This window comes from Medicago truncatula, chromosome 7, assembly GCF_003473485.1.
Source record: "Medicago truncatula cultivar Jemalong A17 chromosome 7, MtrunA17r5.0-ANR, whole genome shotgun sequence".
In the NCBI taxonomy this organism is placed as follows: domain Eukaryota; kingdom Viridiplantae; phylum Streptophyta; class Magnoliopsida; order Fabales; family Fabaceae; genus Medicago; species Medicago truncatula.
Window position 1 is genome coordinate 15,933,403 of NC_053048.1, and position 18,792 is coordinate 15,952,194.

At 37.9% G+C, this 18,792-nt stretch overlaps 2 protein-coding genes across 2 annotated transcripts; both read right to left on the reverse strand.

The window, feature by feature from the left end:
• Positions 1-636: 636 nt before the first annotated feature.
• Positions 637-1,528, reverse strand: LOC120576984 (uncharacterized). Its single transcript, XM_039827864.1, has 2 exons — positions 761-1,528; positions 637-645 (listed from the first exon to the last, which is right to left on the reverse strand). Exons 1-2 carry the CDS (start codon positions 1,526-1,528, stop codon positions 637-639), a joined length of 777 nt encoding a protein of 258 aa, XP_039683798.1.
• Positions 1,529-14,324: 12,796 nt separating this feature from the next.
• On the reverse strand, positions 14,325-17,347 carry LOC120576985 (zinc finger CCHC domain-containing protein 9-like). The gene is made up of 3 exons (XM_039827865.1): positions 17,175-17,347; positions 14,881-14,988; positions 14,325-14,595 (listed from the first exon to the last, which is right to left on the reverse strand). Exons 1-3 carry the CDS (start codon positions 17,345-17,347, stop codon positions 14,325-14,327), a joined length of 552 nt encoding a protein of 183 aa, XP_039683799.1.
• Positions 17,348-18,792: the final 1,445 nt, after the last annotated feature.

Here is an 18,792-nt window from a genome sequence, read left to right on the forward strand (position 1 = left end):
CAAAATCCCAATTTTAACTTCCCTATGCCCAAATTTGATCTCAAAGTTTGTCTAAACATTTATATACATCAAAAGAGACTCAAAACCATATAAAACTTGACCCAAAATATTATTTTAGAAAATCATCAATTAATCACTTTTAACCCTAATTCCCAAATTCTCAAAAACTAAAACCTACAACATGTTAAATCCAATTTTTAGAATCATAGACTTAAGATTATTGAATGTTAGTCCCACCCTTACCTTAACAACCAAAATCGCAGTTTCCTAGGTCTTTCTCCCTTCTCTTGGCTTTTTCTCCCTTTTCTCCCAAATTGATCGTACGTTATGTTTTTTCTAAACTAGATTTCCCTATTTATAATCTTTTTTATATTTTATCTTATTTCTCTTTCTCCCCCAAAACTCTCTAAAATCTCATAATAACCCCTAAACTCAATATTATTTTATTTTCAAATCTTATTCTATTAAATAATATAATAAGTCACTTAATAAATTACATAATCATATAAATATATTCTAAACTTTTCTTAATAAATCCTAGACTCAATTAAATAATTAAATAAAACCAATAATTCAAAGAGGGCGTTACAAACTTCGCCATCTTTCGACCAGTAAATACAGATCCTTGGTCTGTGGTTATAGTTTCTGGAATACCAAACCTATAGATTATGAATTTCTGGATGAAACTTATAACTTCCTCTTGAGTAACATCTTTTAAGGGAATTGCTTCTATCCATTTTGTGAAATAATCTATTCCTACCAAGATGTATCTATATCTTTTCGATGAGGTGGGTTTGATTTCCCCTATCACATCTAAAGCCCATCCTCTAAATGGCCAAGGTTTGATTATCACATGAAGTTCACTTGCTGGGACGCGCTGAATTCCAGCGTACTTTTGGCATCCTTGGCATCCTTTTGCGAACTTTATGCAATCTTTGAGCATAGTTGGCCAATATAACCCTTGTCGAAACAAAAGCCATTTCATTTTATGGCAAGCTTGGTGTGTGCCACAAGTTCCGCCATGTGTATTAGAAACAGCCAAATATGCATCTGTTTCACCCAGGCATTTCAACAGAACTCCTTCCGAAGTCTTTTTGAATAATTCATTGCCCATTATTACATAGCTCAAGGCTCTGTATTCCACCTTTCGACAAGTGGTTCCATCTGGATTCTCCAAATATTTCACTATAGGTTTTCGCCAATCATTTTCATTTAAATCGTTAATGACAAAAATTTCGACAAAATCTGTACCTTTTTGGCATGCTTCAGTCCCCCCGAGTTTTGGTGTTAACGATTTGCTAGAGAACGATTGCATCGACTTTCGTCTGTTTCTGATCTCTATCGGCTCTTGCATCTGATCTTTCGGTATTTTGTATCCAGAGGCCCTCTGTGCTAAATCGTTTGCATTTTGGTTTTCCATTCGAGGTATGTGCCGTATTTCCACAAGAGTAAACTGTTTTAATAATCTGCTGGCCATCGCATGATAGGTGACCAAACTTTCCTTGACACACTTATACTCTTTAGTCATCTGTCTAAGGACCAGTTCAGGATCTCCTTTAATTTCGATGGATTTTGCCCCCAATTCGATCCAGCGCTATTTCTAGACCCATAATCAAGGTTTCATGTTCAGCCTCATTGTTAGACCAAAATTGATTAATTCGAAACATGTATTTAAATATATGTTGTTTGGGTGAAATTATCATTATTCCAACTTCGGTACCATTTTTGTGACTGGAACCATCGAAATATATTTTCCAAGGATGGTTTTTTATTTCAGTTGTCAAAACCTCGTCTACTGAATGATCTACAATAAAATCAGCTACAATCTGGCCTTTAACAGGTTTCAATGACTGATAAGTCAGTGAATATTCTGTTAATGCTAAGGCCCATTTTCCGACTCTACTGTGTAGAATAGGTTTCGATAACATATGCTTAATGATATCAAAATGAGAATAAACATAAACGTCAAAAGGCTTTATATAATGCTTAAGTTTTGTACATGAGAAGAATAAGCACAGACAAAGTTTTTCACTAGGATGATATCTTGTTTCAACATCATTGAGTACCCTACTTAGATAATAAATGGCCCTTTCTGTGCCATATTCATCCTCTTGTGCTAACATGCTTCCTATTGTGCCGTCTGACGCTGCTATATACAATTTCATTCTCCTATCTTTCAACAAAGGAGAAAGAACCGGAGGATTTACCAGATATGACTTGATTTCATCGAAAGCTTTTTGATGCTCTGATTCCCATTTGAAAACATCATCTTTCTTTAGTCGGAGTAATGGTGAGAAAGCTTGTGTCTTACCACTCAGATTTGATGTAAATCTCCGGAGAAAGTTGATTTTTCCTAGTAATGACTGCAACTCTTTCTTCGTAGAAGTAGCTTTGGTCTCAATTATTGCCTTGGTTTTGTTTTAGTTGATTTCGATTCCCTTTTTATGCACCACGAAACCTAAAAAATCACCTACGCAAACCCCAAATGCACATTTTAAAGGATTCATTTTCAATCCATATCGCCTCATCCTTTCAAAGGATCGGCGTAAATGTTCCAAATGTCTTTCTTCCGAAGAAGATTTTACCACAATGTCATCGATGTAAACTTGCATAAAATCTTCTATGAAGTCATGAAACATTAAATTCATCGCTCTCTGGTACGTAGCACCAGCATTCTTTAGACCATTCATAACATCCTAATGCCCCTAGGCATCGAAATGCGGTCTTAGCGATATCTTCTTCTGCAATGAAGATTTGATTGTAACCAGAATATCCATCTAGCATACTTAAGTAATCGAAACCCGCCGCTGAATCTACTAGCATTTCTGCTACAGGCATTGGGTATTCGTCTTTAGGGGTAGCGAGATTCAAATCTCTAAAATCTATACATACCCTTATGGTTCCATTTTTCTTTTTAATTGGAACTACATTTTCAGCAATCTGTCGATTTCTTCTTTGATCTTTAGTAGGATCTGTGGAGCGAACCTACGAGGAATTTGTTTGACTCGCTTTTTGTCTGGTCGAATTGGCAATTTTAATTCCACCACTTCTCGGTTTAAACAAGGCATTTCGTTGTAATCCCATGCAAAGCAATCTTTGTATTCTTTCAATAGCTCTGCAATTTTACTTTTGAACCCTTCAGGGATTTTGGCGCTTACATAAGTAGGTCTTTTAACAGTACCATCACCCAGATCAATTTCTTCGAGGGGATCTTGAGCTTTCATTTTGGTAGTGGATCCCATGGGATCCTCTTCGAAGCCTAACGGTTCATCATCATAAATGCAATCTAATCTCTGGTCTTCGATGACATCATCTGTGGATCCTTCCATTGGCTTCTCAACCACTTCTTGCTGCAAATCTTCGGCCTCTTTGGCCGTTTGAGGTTTGTTATCGGCCAAATAGGCCGATATCTTTTCCCAAATATTGGGTTCAGTCATAGTTTCAATTTTTGACGTCCCACCCAGTTGGTGGATGATGAGTCATTTATTGCTTACTTTTATATGCTTTTTTGTTTAGTTTTAATTAGATTTTATTTTATTTTATATTAGCATTATTTCCTTTTTAGGATAGTTTACTTTAAATTGCATTTTATTTTATTTCAGGAATGAATATTGGATGGATTGAGTCTTGGAGCAAAAGAAAGGGACTTGGAGCCGATTAGATGCAAAAATATGAAGATTGAGAGACAAAAATATGTCTCCCCACAGTCAGAAGCTTGGCACGGCCCGTGCTAGCCTTGGAAGTATGCTTGGTAAACAATGCAGGTACAAAACTGGAAGGTGAGGCAAAAGCTTATGAAGAGCTGTTGAATAGAACTCCTCCAATGGAAGGTCTAAGTGTGGAGGAGTTAGTAAAAGAAGAACCAGCACTTCTGCCCAAGGAGGCACCGAAAGTAGAGCTTAAACCGCTTCCATCAAATCTAAGGTATGAATTCTTGGGCCCTAACTCTATCTACCCTGTTATTGTAAATGCAAGCCTCGATGAAGTAGAAACTGAAAAGTTACTTTATGTCCTCAAGAAGTATCCTAAAGCTATAGGGTACACCATTGACGACATTAAAGGAATAAATCCTTCATTATGCATGCATAGGATACTTCTTGAAGAAGACTATAAACCCTCCATTGAACATCAAAGAAGGCTAAATCCTAATATGAAAGAAGTTGTGAAAAAAGAAGTTTTAAAACTCCTAGATGCAGGTGTTATTTATCCATTTTCTGATTCCAAATGGGTTAGCCCTGTGCAAGTTGTACCTAAAAAGGGTGGTCTCACAGTTATTAAAAATGATAAAAATGAATCCATTGCCACTAGGACCATCACCGGTTAGAGAATGTGTATTGATTATAGGAAGCTTAATAAAGCAACCCGTAAAGATCACTTCCCTCTCCCTTTTATAGATCAAATGTTAGAAAGGTTAGCTAAGCATTCACATTTTTGCTACTTAGATGGTTATTCCGGATTTTTCCAAATACCCATTCACCCTAATGACCAAGAAAAGACGACTTTTACATGCCCCTTTGGGACCTTTGCCTATAGAAGGATGCCTTTTGGTCTTTGTAATGCCCCTGCTACTTTTCAAAGATGCATGATGTCTATTTTTTCTGACTTTGTTGAAAAAATAATTGAAGTTTTTATGGATGATTTCTCTGTGCATGGATCTAGTTTTGATGATTGTCTGACTAACCTTGAAAAAGTTTTGGAAAGATGTGAACAGGTGAACCTAGTCTTAAATTGGGAGAAATGTCACTTCATGGTAAGAGAAGGAATTTTCCTAGGACACTTGGTCTCCGACAGAGGTATAGAGGTAGATAAAGCAAAAATCGAAATTATTGAAAAAATGCTACCTCCTACCTCAGTCAAAGAAATTAGAAGTTTCCTAGGACATGCAGGGTTCTACCGCCGTTTCATTAAAGATTTTTCATCAATCACTAAACCACTAACAAGCCTCCTTCTTAAGGACGCAGACTTTGTGTTCGATGATGCTTGTTTGCAGGCATTTTGCAGGTTGAAAGAAGCACTAATCACTGCCCCAATCATACAACCACCAGATTGGAGTTTGCCCTTTGAAATAATGTGTGACGCAAGTGACTATGCGATTGGGGCGGTGTTAGGTCAGAGAAAGGAAAAAAAGATGCATGCCATATACTACGCCAGTAAGACCCTAGATGGGGCACAGGTAAATTATGCCACAACAGAAAAATAACTGCTAGCAGTTGTCTACGCCATTGACAAATTTCGGCAATACTTGGTGGGATCAAAAATCATTGTTTACACAGATCACTCGGCCATAAAATACTTGCTAAACAAAAAAGATGCCAAACCGAGATTGATCCGATGGATTTTGCTCCTCCAAGACTTTGACCTTGAAATAAAAGATAAAAAGGGTGTAGAAAATGTTGTCGCTAACCACTTGTCCTGACTTCGGGAGACCAATGAGGATGAGTTACCCTTGGATGATTCCTTCCCGGATGACCAACTCTTCTTATTGGCACAAACTGACACACCTTGGTATGCAGATTTTGTTAATTTTCTTGCAGCAGGAGTGCTACCGCCTGAGTTAAGCTACCAACAAAAGAAGAAATTCTTCAATGATCTTAAGCACTACTATTGGGATGAGCCCTACCTCTTCAGAAGAGGCTCAGATGGGATTTTCAGGAGATGCATTCCTGAAAACGAGGTAAGTAGTATTCTAACTCATTGCCACTCCTCTTCTTATGGTGGCCATGCCAGTACACAAAAGACTTATTTCAAAATTCTTCATTCTGGTTTCTGGTGGCCATCACTTTTCAAAGATGTGCATTCCTTTATTTCTAAATGTGACAAATGTCAACGCACCGGTAGTATTACTAAAAGAAATGAAATGCCTTTGAACAACATCCTTGAAGTCGAAATTTTTGATGTTTGTGGTATTGACTTTATGGGACCATTCCCCTCCTCTTTCGGAAATCAATACATATTGGTAGCAGTTGACTATGTGTCCAAATGGGTTGAGGCCATTGCTTCCCCCACTAATGATGCACAAATTGTTATAAAACTGTTTAAAAAAGTCATCTTTCCTAGGTTCGGAGTGCCAAGGGTTGTGATAAGCGATGGAGGGTCTCACTTCATTTCAAGACATTTTGAAAAACTTTTGCAAAAACTTGGAGTGAGACACAAATTTGCGACACCCTATCACCCCCAAACTAGCGGACAAGTGGAGGTCTCAAATAGACAAATCAAAGCTATCCTTGAAAAAACTATTTCAACCTCTAGGAAAGATTGGTCAAGTAAGCTTGACGATGCCCTTTGGGCCTATCGAACGGCTTATAAAACTAACATTGGAATGACCCCTTTTAAACTTGTCTATGGGAAATCTTGTCACCTTACCGTTGAGCTCGAGCATAAGGCCTATTGGGCAATTAGAAACCTCAACTTAGACCCCAATTTAGCCGGTGAAAAAAGAAAGCTTCAATTAAGCGAGCTAGAAGAACTTAGGATAGATGCCTATGAGAATGCCCGCATTTATAAGGAAAGAACTAAGAATTGGCATGACAAGACAATCGTCAAGAAGCACTTCAAAAGCGGTGACCTTGTGCTACTCTTTAATTCTAGGCTAAAGCTCTTTCCCAGTAAACTAAGGTCACGATGGTCCGGTCCTTTTCAAGTTCGCACAGTCTACCCTTATGGGGCAATTGAAATATTTTCTGAAGAAACAGGATCCTTCACAGTTAATGGGCAAAGGCTTAAAATCTATAATACCGGAGAAGTAAATGAAGTAGTGGCTGATTTCACTCTGAGTGACCCACCTTAAGGATTTTTATCCTTATTTTTGTCAAGCCAGTGACAATAAAAGAGCGCTTCGTGGGAGGCAACCCACTCATTTAATTGCTTTCTTTGTTTTCTGTTATTTCCTCTTTGTTTTGTAGGTAAATGTCCGAGATTGACTAGGAAACGCAAGAAAAATCAAAGTTACAAGAACCAGAAAGGTGGCACGGCCGTGCCAGGAATCACAACACCACCTCACCCAAAACTGGCAGAATGACGGCACGGCCCGTGCTAAGATTGGCACAGCCGTGCCAACCTGACAGGCCTCCGGGGTTCAAAATTTCGGCAAATTGTGAGCTTTCCGCATCCTTTCTCACTTTTTCCTTGTTTCTTTCGTTTTTAATCTTAAATCATTGAGGACAATGCTTCTCCTATGTGTGGGGGGAGCCTAATAAAGTTTCATTAGTCGTAGTGTTTTCAAACTTCCTTGAACTTTATTCTTTTGTTGTGTTTTATTGTAAAAGGCATGAATAAGTAGCTTGTTTTTATTGTTTTATTATGACATAATTTTTTGTTATCTCTTCAATGGTCGTTTCTTGTACATGAAAGTGATTTCTTGTGTTATAAGTATTCTTGCTATACCCACATCAAGTTTTATTGTGAAATTAATTCTCCAATGAGAAAAGCACCTAGTTGCAATCCTTGAGTAAGTGTATGAGTAGGTATTTTAAGGAACACATTCTAGCTTTAATGGTAACCTGGACCCTTATAAATCTTCAGAGTAAAAGTAGTATAAGTTTTTGTGGGAATAATTCTAATGTGATGAAATGTGTAAACCGAAATGGGGCGGAAGGATATCACCACACGTGGAGGAAAGGATACCCTCTCACTAACTTCCTAAATGTGGTGATGACTTCTCAAACAAATTGTGCTTGAATTAAACCCTCTAAAAAGAGGAACTTCCTAAGTGAAGTAAACAAGTTGTAGCACTACTTAGGGTGATCATAGAAACTTTGAGGAAAGGATACCCCCTCACGGACTTCCAATGTGAAATGATAGCCCCTAGGCATCTACAAGCCCCCAAATGTATAAATTCATCAAGTCTATCTCAACTCTCCCGCTTCTCTTATATGAAATGAAGAAAAGATTTTTCTCACCTGTTCCTCATAATATCTATCTTATACAGGAGCAAGAAAAGGGTTGGACTACACACACATACACTCACTTAAGTTTACAAGGAATGCTTGAAGTTGTGATTAGTGGAATGCTTGAAGCTTGGCACGGCCCGTGCTAGCCTTGGCACGGCCGTGCCATCATCCAGAGTGGCTTTTGCTGCTTTTGCTTAGATTTTAAGCTACTCTATTTTTAGCCCGAATGTAATAGCTTAGATAAGTCTAAATAGAATAGCCAAGCTTTACTTGGAATTCACAAATATTCATCACAAATATTCATCTTTACTTGGAATTCAATAAGTGACAATTGCTTTTCTAATTAAAGTTCTTTTCTTTTCCTTTATTTTCTTGTCATTTACCTTTATGCTTTCTCTCTTCTCCCCCATGTCTACGATGAACATGAGTGAGTAGACTTCTCCTTGTCTTGGGATTGTTGGATAAGTCTAAATGACATAATCCTAATCAAACCAAGCTCTAAGCCTTAATCTTATGTAACCCTAATTTCTTATCTAAATTCACCGTTTTAATATGGATCAACCATTATCAAACTGTGGAAACGAAAGTGGAGGGTTTGATAATTGTTCGTCCATTATTCCAAATATCAATTCATAAAACGAAAGTGGAGCTTTGATATTCGAACAAGTGAATTCAGACAAGGATTGCAAAGTCAGCGAAATAGGCTTTGCAATCTTTGAGACATATAGTTTCGATCTTCAAGGGAACCAATAACAATCAAGTCAGCGAAATAGGCTTGGTTGTTAGAGGAACCAAAATCTAATAGTAATCAAGTCAGCGAAATAGGCTTGGTTGCTAGAGGAACATAAGAGAAACTGTCTTGAGAAATTAGGTCTAACATAACATTATAAGCTTATAGTTTTGGTTTGAGAAGGACTTGTTATTTAGATGAAACCAACGATCCCAAGGCTCTTTTTATTATATTAATTTTCAACCGTTTGAAAACCCCAACTTGCAATTCTTTTCCCCTCTAATCATTTCCAAAGGTTAATTAAATTAAACTACTCCCTGTCGGAATGATACTCTTTTCATACTACTTCGGTAAGACCGTGCACTTGCGGTTTTATCTCATCAGTGGAATAGCATACTTAAGAGAATTTGGCGTAAGGCTATCAGCAACCTTTTTGTATGCGTGAGCTCTAGTTTCGAGCAAGTCTTCATTTTCTAAATGACTTTCCTCTTGGTTGACCATCACGAAATCATGGTCTCTGAACTCCTTTTCCCATACGAATCCTGCTTCTGGCTGCAGTTTCATAGAGTATATCTCATCATTCGAAATCATGTTTTTGGGTCCTGGGGATATGACTGGGGCTATATGTGCTAGTTGCTTATCGAAATTTTTCTTGGTGATAGTGTTTACTTCTGCCAAGAAATAACTCTGATCAGCTTCAACATTCTCAACTAATCCATCTTCTTTCCATATGGCAATCCTTTGATGCACTGTAGAAGGTACTGCACCCACGCCATGTATCCATTCTCTACCCAACAGACCATTGAAATTTGCTTTCGATGGGACCACCATAAATGTTGTTATCCTTCTTGTGCTGCCCACCACTAATTCCAATTCGATAGCACCTAGAAAATTGGCTGATGTGCCTTCATAATTAGTAAGAATAACATTATGAGGCTTCAAATCAGAATCATAGAGTCCGATCTTTCCCAGGAATGATTGAGGGAGCAGGTTGACTGTGGCTCCACCATCAACTAGCACTTTATTCACTCCCACGCCATTGATTTTAGCTTGAATAAACAAAGGCTTAAGATGTAACTTCATCGAAGTGTCTGGTTTTTGAAAGACGGCATGTTGCTCCTCCACACAACCATTATTCATGACATAATAGCATAGTGGCTTGTGAGTTGCCATTTCATCGACAAAATCACTCTCAACTTCATTAACTTCTGATTGAACGTCATATTCCACAGGTAGGATCGAGACCACATTACATACGATATCAAGACTGGGGTCAGATCCAGTGAAATTTGAAGTCATTTCTTTATCCTCTTTGGAATGATCTTTCTTTAATATCGACAATGGGGGTGAGATTCTTTCTGTTGCTGGTTTTTTAACCATTTCGAACACCACCTTCTGCTTTCCTTTCCCTTTGTCGACATTGGAGCTGTCTTGTAACGCCATTTCTTTTTTCTGGCGTTGATACCTACGCCATTGAGTTCGTGTCAGAGGTTGCTTACCTTTGTAGTTATTATTGTAAGAATACCTTCTAGGCACTTCTGGCGCGTCATGTTGAGGAGCAGGGACCTTTCTTTTTACCCATTTAGAGGGAGGAGCAGAGTATCCCGATTTCTTACCTCCTGAAAAGACCCAAGTATCAGTGGGGGACTTCGAAGATGGATTGAAAGTTCCTCTCCAATTTTTCCTCTGAGAATTTCCAGCGGAATGGTCCTTGTATGGGACACCCCTTTTGTTGAAAGTAAATTTGGGGCGATTGTCTTTCCACTTGCCTCTCCACCTTGTCCGTGGCTGAGAACCTTCGAATGCTTTTGCGGCTTCATTATCGAAGACTGCGCTACACCTTGGACAAAGCATGGCGTTGGTATTGGAAATTTTGCAGCGGTTAAGGAAATCAACCAAATCCTCTTCAGCTTTAGGATATGCTCTTTCCAAATTCTCATGGGGTTGGTCTTCAGTAACCATTTCAACATCATCAGGCAAAGCTTTTCCTTATGACAATTTCTTATCGCTTGACTCTACAAGATCTACCATGTTTATACCAACCACTTCAGCGTACATGGAATCGGCTTTCTTTGAGGATTCGACGTCAGGCTTAGTTGTTTTTTTAGCCTTTTCTCCGAATTTCAGTCTTCCTTCATCGAGAGCCTTCCGCACAGAATCCCTGAAACGAGTGCAACGGGATAAGTTATGGCCCAAAAAACCATGAAATTTACAAAAACCCCTTTTCTTCCTCTGTTCTAGAGGAGGGAGTTTCATATTTTCTGGCACTAAAATTATGCCATCAGCAACTAGAAGATCAAATATTTCTTCACACTTAGACACATCAAAAGTATAAGTTTTTGGGGGATATTTATCAGTTTTGGATTCTTCTACGTTTTTTCCATTTGATGGCCTTAATAACTTACAAGTGTAAGGCGGCCCATCTTTTAATTCTGCAAGATTTATTTCGTTATCTTCAACAGAATCTGAACCCCAATCGAATTCTGGCTCACTATCCTCAGTATCGATATAAGCAACTTTTTCTTTTGTAGGGAACCTATTTGTTCTGGCTTTTTCAGCCTTAAGTCTCTCGACTTGGCGAACCCTATCTACTAACTGCACCATGTCCCTAAGATACTGTGTATCTAATTTCTTTCGAACAGAATAAACTAAGCCACCCGCGGCCATTTTGACCAACTCGTGTTCTGGCACAGCAGTATTGAAACCATTTTGGGCCAGCAATGCTTCGACTATATTGGCTATGTTATTATGGCCCTCGTAATTGTTTTGACGGGCCTGCATGACCACTTAGTCCGCATTCTGGTTCCTATTTACCATTACAGGAATCCTAATTGGTTCTTCTGGTATTTCAGGCTGCGCTTGGTTTTCAGGCACTTGGTTTATTGGTTCTTCGACAGGTGCCTCTCTCTGCCTGGCATTCGTATTTCGCACAGCCGGCGTGACGCGCACTTGGGGTGCGCCCAGAAAATCTGCTATTCGCCCCATTTGTTGTGATAGGGCTTGATAACTGCTATTGGTTTCTTGAATCAAAGGATTGATAGCCGTCGTGACTTGTTGAGTAACCATATTGACCATATCGTGATTGGTATCTGCCATGGTTTGCCTTAACGCATTCATCGAAGTGTTGGTCAACGATTGTTGGGGCGAACCAAATGGAATAAATGTTTATTGGGACCTCCCAAAAGAGATATTCTCCCCTTGGTTAGACAATGGTGGTATGGTCATGTTTGAACTATCAACGAATATCATAGTACTTGCATGTGAATTTTGATTTGAAGATGTTGGTATCCAATAGGATCCTCTCCCATTATTTCCTAAGTTGAGAAACCTTTGAGAAAACATATTTCCCGCAGCCTGGGTAGATTGAGCGGCCGCAGTAACCGCTGGGCTGACTCGAGAAGTAGTATTGGCCATGGTATTTGACGTACCGGCCTGTGACGTTTGTGAAGTCATGTTTTCATCCGCTAGGGTATATACAGGTTCGACTACGTGAGCCATGTTACCGGTTTGGCTAGGTTGCGTAGACCCTGTCGGAATGGTTTGATTGGTCGTTGTTCCTGAAGTGGAAGCAGCATTCGATGCCGCTGTGCCAGAAACGGTAGGAGGGCGCGTCATTTCAAGAAGCAATTTATTATTCCTTAAACGCATGCACAACGCAGACCAAAAGTTTTAGAATAGAAAAAAAAAATCAAAGTAAAAAGCACAAAAAGTCCCACTAGGCGTGCCAATTTGTTTACACTGATTTTTGGTAAACAATCGCTGGTTTCAATAATGTTTACTTGCAAGATCAACCAGTAAATCTTAGGAGCATATTGTGCTTTTTATGTTATGAAATAAACGTAATACTTGTTCGTAAAGTATTTTGATGAAGTAAAAGACTAGAACAAAATGCAAATAACTGAATTCAACAGAATTGAATCCAATCGAAATTCTGTAAAAATAGTAATAAAAGAGAATACTTCGAAAAGATTAAGTAAATTGCACAGTTGTTTAAAGAAACGTATTGAATTTGTAAAGACTTAATGAAAATTGGTGCACATGTTCATACTTTGCAACTTGTGACTCGTGTGTCGCTTCCATACGGACAGTATTGAGTGTAAGTTTTTAGTATGATTGAATTGTGACCCGTTTTTCCTAAGAAAAACTCCTATTTATACAAATAGACCAATAACTGCCTAATCATAGCCATTCAATTTGAATATCGAATAGAGCCGTTGCTACTTTTTGATCTTATCCATACATTTGACGGCGCTTCGATAACTTCCCTTATCTGTCGAACTAAATTATTATCTTCGATTCCTGCTGAGGACGCATCTTCGATAGACCTTTTTCAAAGCTAAAAACATCTTTCTTAGGTCAAACCTTTGACTGCATTAAATAATAGCCTTTCCACAAATATTGGCTAACACATCAACAATTCATTTAACATCAAATTAACATATTCAAACATATCTCTACCACATAAGCACAAATTTCAAAGATTCGGTTCATGATAATCACTTATTCTCATAATCAATTATGCATAGAACAAGAGAAATAGAATTAACTAAATGATTATGATAAAAACTAACCCCCTTACCTTAATTATTTCCAACTATTAGCTCTAGCTTCACTTTTGCTCCTATGATTCTTCAAACCCTTGAATTCTTCAAGTTCCTCTTCTCTCTAACCCTTGTTCTTCTCTTCTCCCACTTTCTCTCTCTACCTCTCTCTAGAAAATATCTTATGAATTGAATGAAGGGATATTTCCTAAGACAACTCATTAGGTATGACCCTTAATGGGCTTAACCTAGTTTCTAGTGGGCTTAACCCATTTCTATTCAAACCAAAAATATTTCTACACTCCAAACGATATTTAACAAATAACGGTAAAATGTCACTAACGGTCACTAAACGGTAAAATCTCAATTTACTCTATTAACTTAATGAAATAACTATTCTCACTAATCACTAAAAGTAATTCCCACCAAAATTATAATTTCACCCGTTCTCACAAATGATCAAAATACCCTTAAGTCTAAAATGACTAAATACCCTTCTAGCACGGAAACCCATGAAAATGCACCCAATGAAGAATAATCACACACAAACACATATAAACACATAATAAAAGTCATTAAAATAAATCTAGCTAAAAAATGGGCTGTTATTAAAATAAAAGTAACAAAGATTGAATGCTAGTCTCTCTGGAGGCACATTAGGAATCTCATCAGGAAAAACTTCTGGAAAATTGCATACCACTTGTAGTTTATCAATCACCGCTTGATTCTCAATAGATAAGGAAGCCATCAAAGAAAACATCAAGATTCCAATACGTTCTAACTGCTTCAGCTGCTTAGTAAATAAAAACTCTGCGCCACTTTCCTCTTCAGTATAAGAGAAATACACCGACTTACTAAAACAATTAATATGGACATGGTTGTACTCTAACCAGTTCATGCCAAGAATCACATCCATACCACTCAAAGATAAACAAACCAAATCAATCTCAAAATCACGATCAAACGTAGACAAAGGACATCTCAAACACAGAAGAGAAGTAGTCACCGAATCCTTAGTTGGAGTTTCGACAACCATCTCTCCATTCATATTAGACATAGTAAGACCCAACTTAGTAGCACAATAAATAGCAATAAAACAATGCGTAGCACCAGTATCAATAATAGCAACTAAAGGTGTACTATCAAAATAACAAGTACCTCTGATCAAGAGATCCTCGTCTGAGTACCAGTCAATGCAAAAACTCTACTAGTAGTCTGTGCCTTCTTAGGCTTCTTGCACTGTGAACCAATGTGACCTTCCTCATTGCAATTGAAACACACAATATCATCATGTTTGCACTCAGCTAGTGCATGACCTTTCTTACCACAGCGAAAACACCTCTTCACATCCCCAGGACAAGCATTACTCTTGTGGCCTTTCTCACCACAAGTATAGCAGACAATTTCAGCAGGAGCATCTTTCTTCTTAGGCCGCCTATCATCAACCATTCTCTTTTTACCCTTATCAGCAGGAGCACTATAAGGCTTAGGGCGACTCTACTGACCTTTGGTTTTTCACTCATTCAAAACCTTGTAATGAGCCTTGGTATCCTCCTCATATATCCTGCAACTGCTCACCAGCTCAGAAAAGACACGGATCTTCTGTTAACCAATCACTCTCTTGATTTCAGCACGTAAACCGTTCTCGAATTTGATGCATTTCGAAAACTCAGCAGTCTCTATAGTGTAGTGCGGATAAAACTTTGCCAATTCCACAAACTTGGCAGCATACTCTGTCACTGACATGTTCCCTTGTTTCAGCTCTAGGAACTCAGTCTCTTTCTTCCCGCGAACATCTTCCGGAAAGTATCTGTTTAGGAACTCTCGCCTAAACATGTAACACCCCGTTTTCCCAATATACAAATTTCTTAAAACATTTATCAGAGTAAGCATCGTAAACAACGGGATATCACATAAAACGTAATCCAAAACAGTTAAATAATGATTTAACCAAATTGTCGTAAACATTGCAGCGGAATTTAGTTCATAATCCATAAATCAGTTTGGCACGTAGGCCCCATTAAAATATCTCAAATGAGTTAAATCAACTTAACAAAACATAATAAATGTTCAACATCATAAAACATAAACATGATAGTCACGTAAGAGAATGAAGCATGCATAATCATAAAGCCCCATCCCGTTACGTATCAGAGCGACCTAGACGACACAGAGAAGGCAAGGCCACTCACGACGACAATTGCACACTAAGCACGATCACCTGCACGTTACCCACGGTCGAGGTAACATTCAAACAGAAGGGGTGAGATTTCATAACAGAATAACATTAATCAATTTAAAACATAATCATCATTGTATCCTTAATAAGCATTTATCAAGTAATCACATAATTAATCATCTTCAACAATATAACGTCATCACGTAATTACATAATCAATCGTCACCAACATAGCATAATAGACATGACAATGTGACAATGCTCCTAGACTCCGTATATGCATGTGGTACCAATCGTCATCATAAGTATAAATATACTTTAATCGTGCGGAGGACAAAGCTCCTATAAAACGTGCGGAGGACAAAGCTCCTAATATTCGTGGTGAGGACTAAGCTCAATGAGATGCTATGCATGGACTCTTAACAACAAAACATCGTAATCATGTGCATTCAATAACTTGAAGCGAAACGTCATCATTTTCATTATATTCATAAATAAACATTGCATACTCAGTTAAATAACAGCAGCAGCATAGTCAAGTCACATATCAGCAGGGAGATATCAATATATCAACAGCAATTCAATAGAATCATAATCGTTTCATTATATCTCACATATTGCATAATACATTAATCATGCTCAATTAATATCAACATATCTTAATAGCTTTTACAGACTGCATTAAACGTTATCATAAGGTCTCATTACCAATTACGGGTTCACTCTTGATCAAAAGGTGCGACACAGATCGCACAACCACTCAAACAGCTACATTCTGAACTTGCTCGCGAGGCGAGAGTTCTTACTCGCCATGGCGAGTACCACTCAGATTCCCAACTAATGTTGTTTTGGGTTCAATCCTGTCCTAAAATCATTCCTAATCATCTCTAGGTATGTTTAGGCACTTAAAGGCACTCAAGGTCCAACTAAAAAGTCGAAACTACAAAATATGACATGCACTCTGCCTAAGCTCGCGAGGCGAGGAAGGTTTGCTCGCCATGGCGAGTTGCACCAAACAACTCGCGAGGCGAAGGGAAAAGGCTCGCGTGGCGAGCGATGAACTTCATCACTCGCGAGGCGAGGATCATAGCTCGCCGTGGCGAGCGATGAATGTCGCTACGGCCAGGCTTCCTAAAAACACCAAAATCCGTCGATTCACAAGGTTCTAAGCTTGGTTTTGATTCCAGAATTCTTCCTAAACATATTCTAAGGTTAAAGGACGGTTCTTTCATCAATCTAAACAAGTTTTACCGTTTTTTCTCAAATTTTAGGGTTTTGACCTAATTCCAAAACTTCTCTAAATCAATCCTAACTTTGTCAACTAATCATCAGAATTACAGAAATTAATGTTACTGAGTTATTAGTCCCACCCTTACCTGGTTATGAAGGAAATCGCAGCCCTCTTGGTCTCTTGCTCCCCTCTAAGCTTTTTCTCCCTTTTCCAAAAGTTTTCACGTACAATGAGTTTCTAAAATATTAGGTCCTCTCCTATTTATATCTCTTCCTAATTACTTACCTTATCTCACTTTCACCCCCAAAACTATCTAAAATATCAAAACAGCCCTCAACTAAATATTTTATATTATTTTCAAATCTTTATTTTATTTAACAATAAAATAAATCTCATATCATAATCAAATCCTCCAAAACTCATAACTTATCACGTCATCAATCAAATCATCAAAACATACCAAAATCATACATATACTATATAATTATAATATAATTGCCTAAACTCAATTAAATCAACGATTAAATGAAAGTGGGCGTTACAAAACACATCCCAAGTAACCATATCACCATTTTGCTCTAGGGTAGGTAAAAGACTCACCCACCAGTCATTAGCTTCTTCAGCTAGCATGTGCATACCAAAACGCACCTTCTGAACCTCTGAACACTGCATCACACGAAACACTCTCTCTATCTCTTTGAGCCAAGTCTGAGCTCCATCATGGTCATATCTTCCCTTGAAAGTAGGAGGATGATTCCTCAGAAAAGTCTCTAGCATCCTCGCTTCAGCACTTGCACCAGCATTCGCATTAGGCTGTTGCCCCACAGCTTGAGCCACGACCTACAGTGCAGCAGCTAACGCAGTGTCGTTTCTTCCAGCCATTCTTAGTTTTCTACACAACAAGCAACAACAACATAAGACAGTATTACAACTATTACTAAACTCGACACGACTCAACTACTTGGCCGGACGGACCGACCTGCTCTGATACCAATTGTAACACCCCGTTTTCCCAACTTAAAAATTTCAAACATATAATCAGAGTATTCAACACATAACGGAATGCTACACTTCATAAAATCATAAACGAGATAATTAACTAATTATCCTTCGACATAAATCATCAACATATTAGCAGCGGATTAAATTCTTCATCATAAATAGTCTTGGCACGCAGGCCTCATCAAAACATCTCGTAAATCAGTTCAACAACTTAATCATTTAAAATTCATAAAACCTAAGGACTTAGTTAGGGAACAAGAAATAGCCACAAAAGATCCCATCCCGTTACGTATCAGAGCAACCTAAGGACTCAGTGAGGGATAGCCACTCACGACAGCATCACCAACTACTTAAACTTGATCACCTGCAAGTTACTCATACGAAGAGCAACATTTCCAAGCAGGAGGGGTGAGATTTAACAAAACAATAATATTAAACATATAATTCAACAATTATATTTAACAACATGAAAACATCATAATATTCATCATAGATAATAATATATCATTAGCATCTTCATTAATAATTCATATAGAGAATCAAAACTTCAACAACTTGGCAACTTATCATCTTTGACTCGACAAATGCGACTATGCAACTTAGACCTCTTATATGCATTTGGTACCAATCCAGGGCATCAAGCCCTCAACGTAATAAGTATTAATATACTTCAAGGGCATCAAGCCCCCAACATAATTAAGCTAAAGCTCCAGGGCATCAAGTGTAACGCCCTAGTCGATATATTTATTTATTTTGAATTAATTAGAGTCTTTTACATGATTTTAAATAATATTGGTGATTTATGTGGCGTGTTATATTTTATTACATAGTTTATTTTATAATAATTGGATTAAGTGAGAAAATAGTATTATTTTGGGATGTGGGGAGTTAATTAATAATTAATGGAATTAAGGGAGTTTAATGAAAATAGAGGGGAGTTACTTTTTGGGAGTTAAGAAAAGAGAATATCAGAAAAACTGTTTTACGTGAAAACAACTTTTGGGAGAAAAGGGAGAGAAGAGCAAGTAGAGCCAAGAAACCCAAATTGTTGTGCATTTCTTTCTGCAATTCTAAGGTAAGGGTGAGGTTTGCTTCAGTAGTATAGATGTTAATTCTGATTTTGAGTTTAACAGGTTTTATGTTGGAATTGGGAAGTTATATTCTTGGTGAATTATTGGGTTTTGAGTTTGAGGATTGTTGTTCTGAGGTTAGAAATAGGT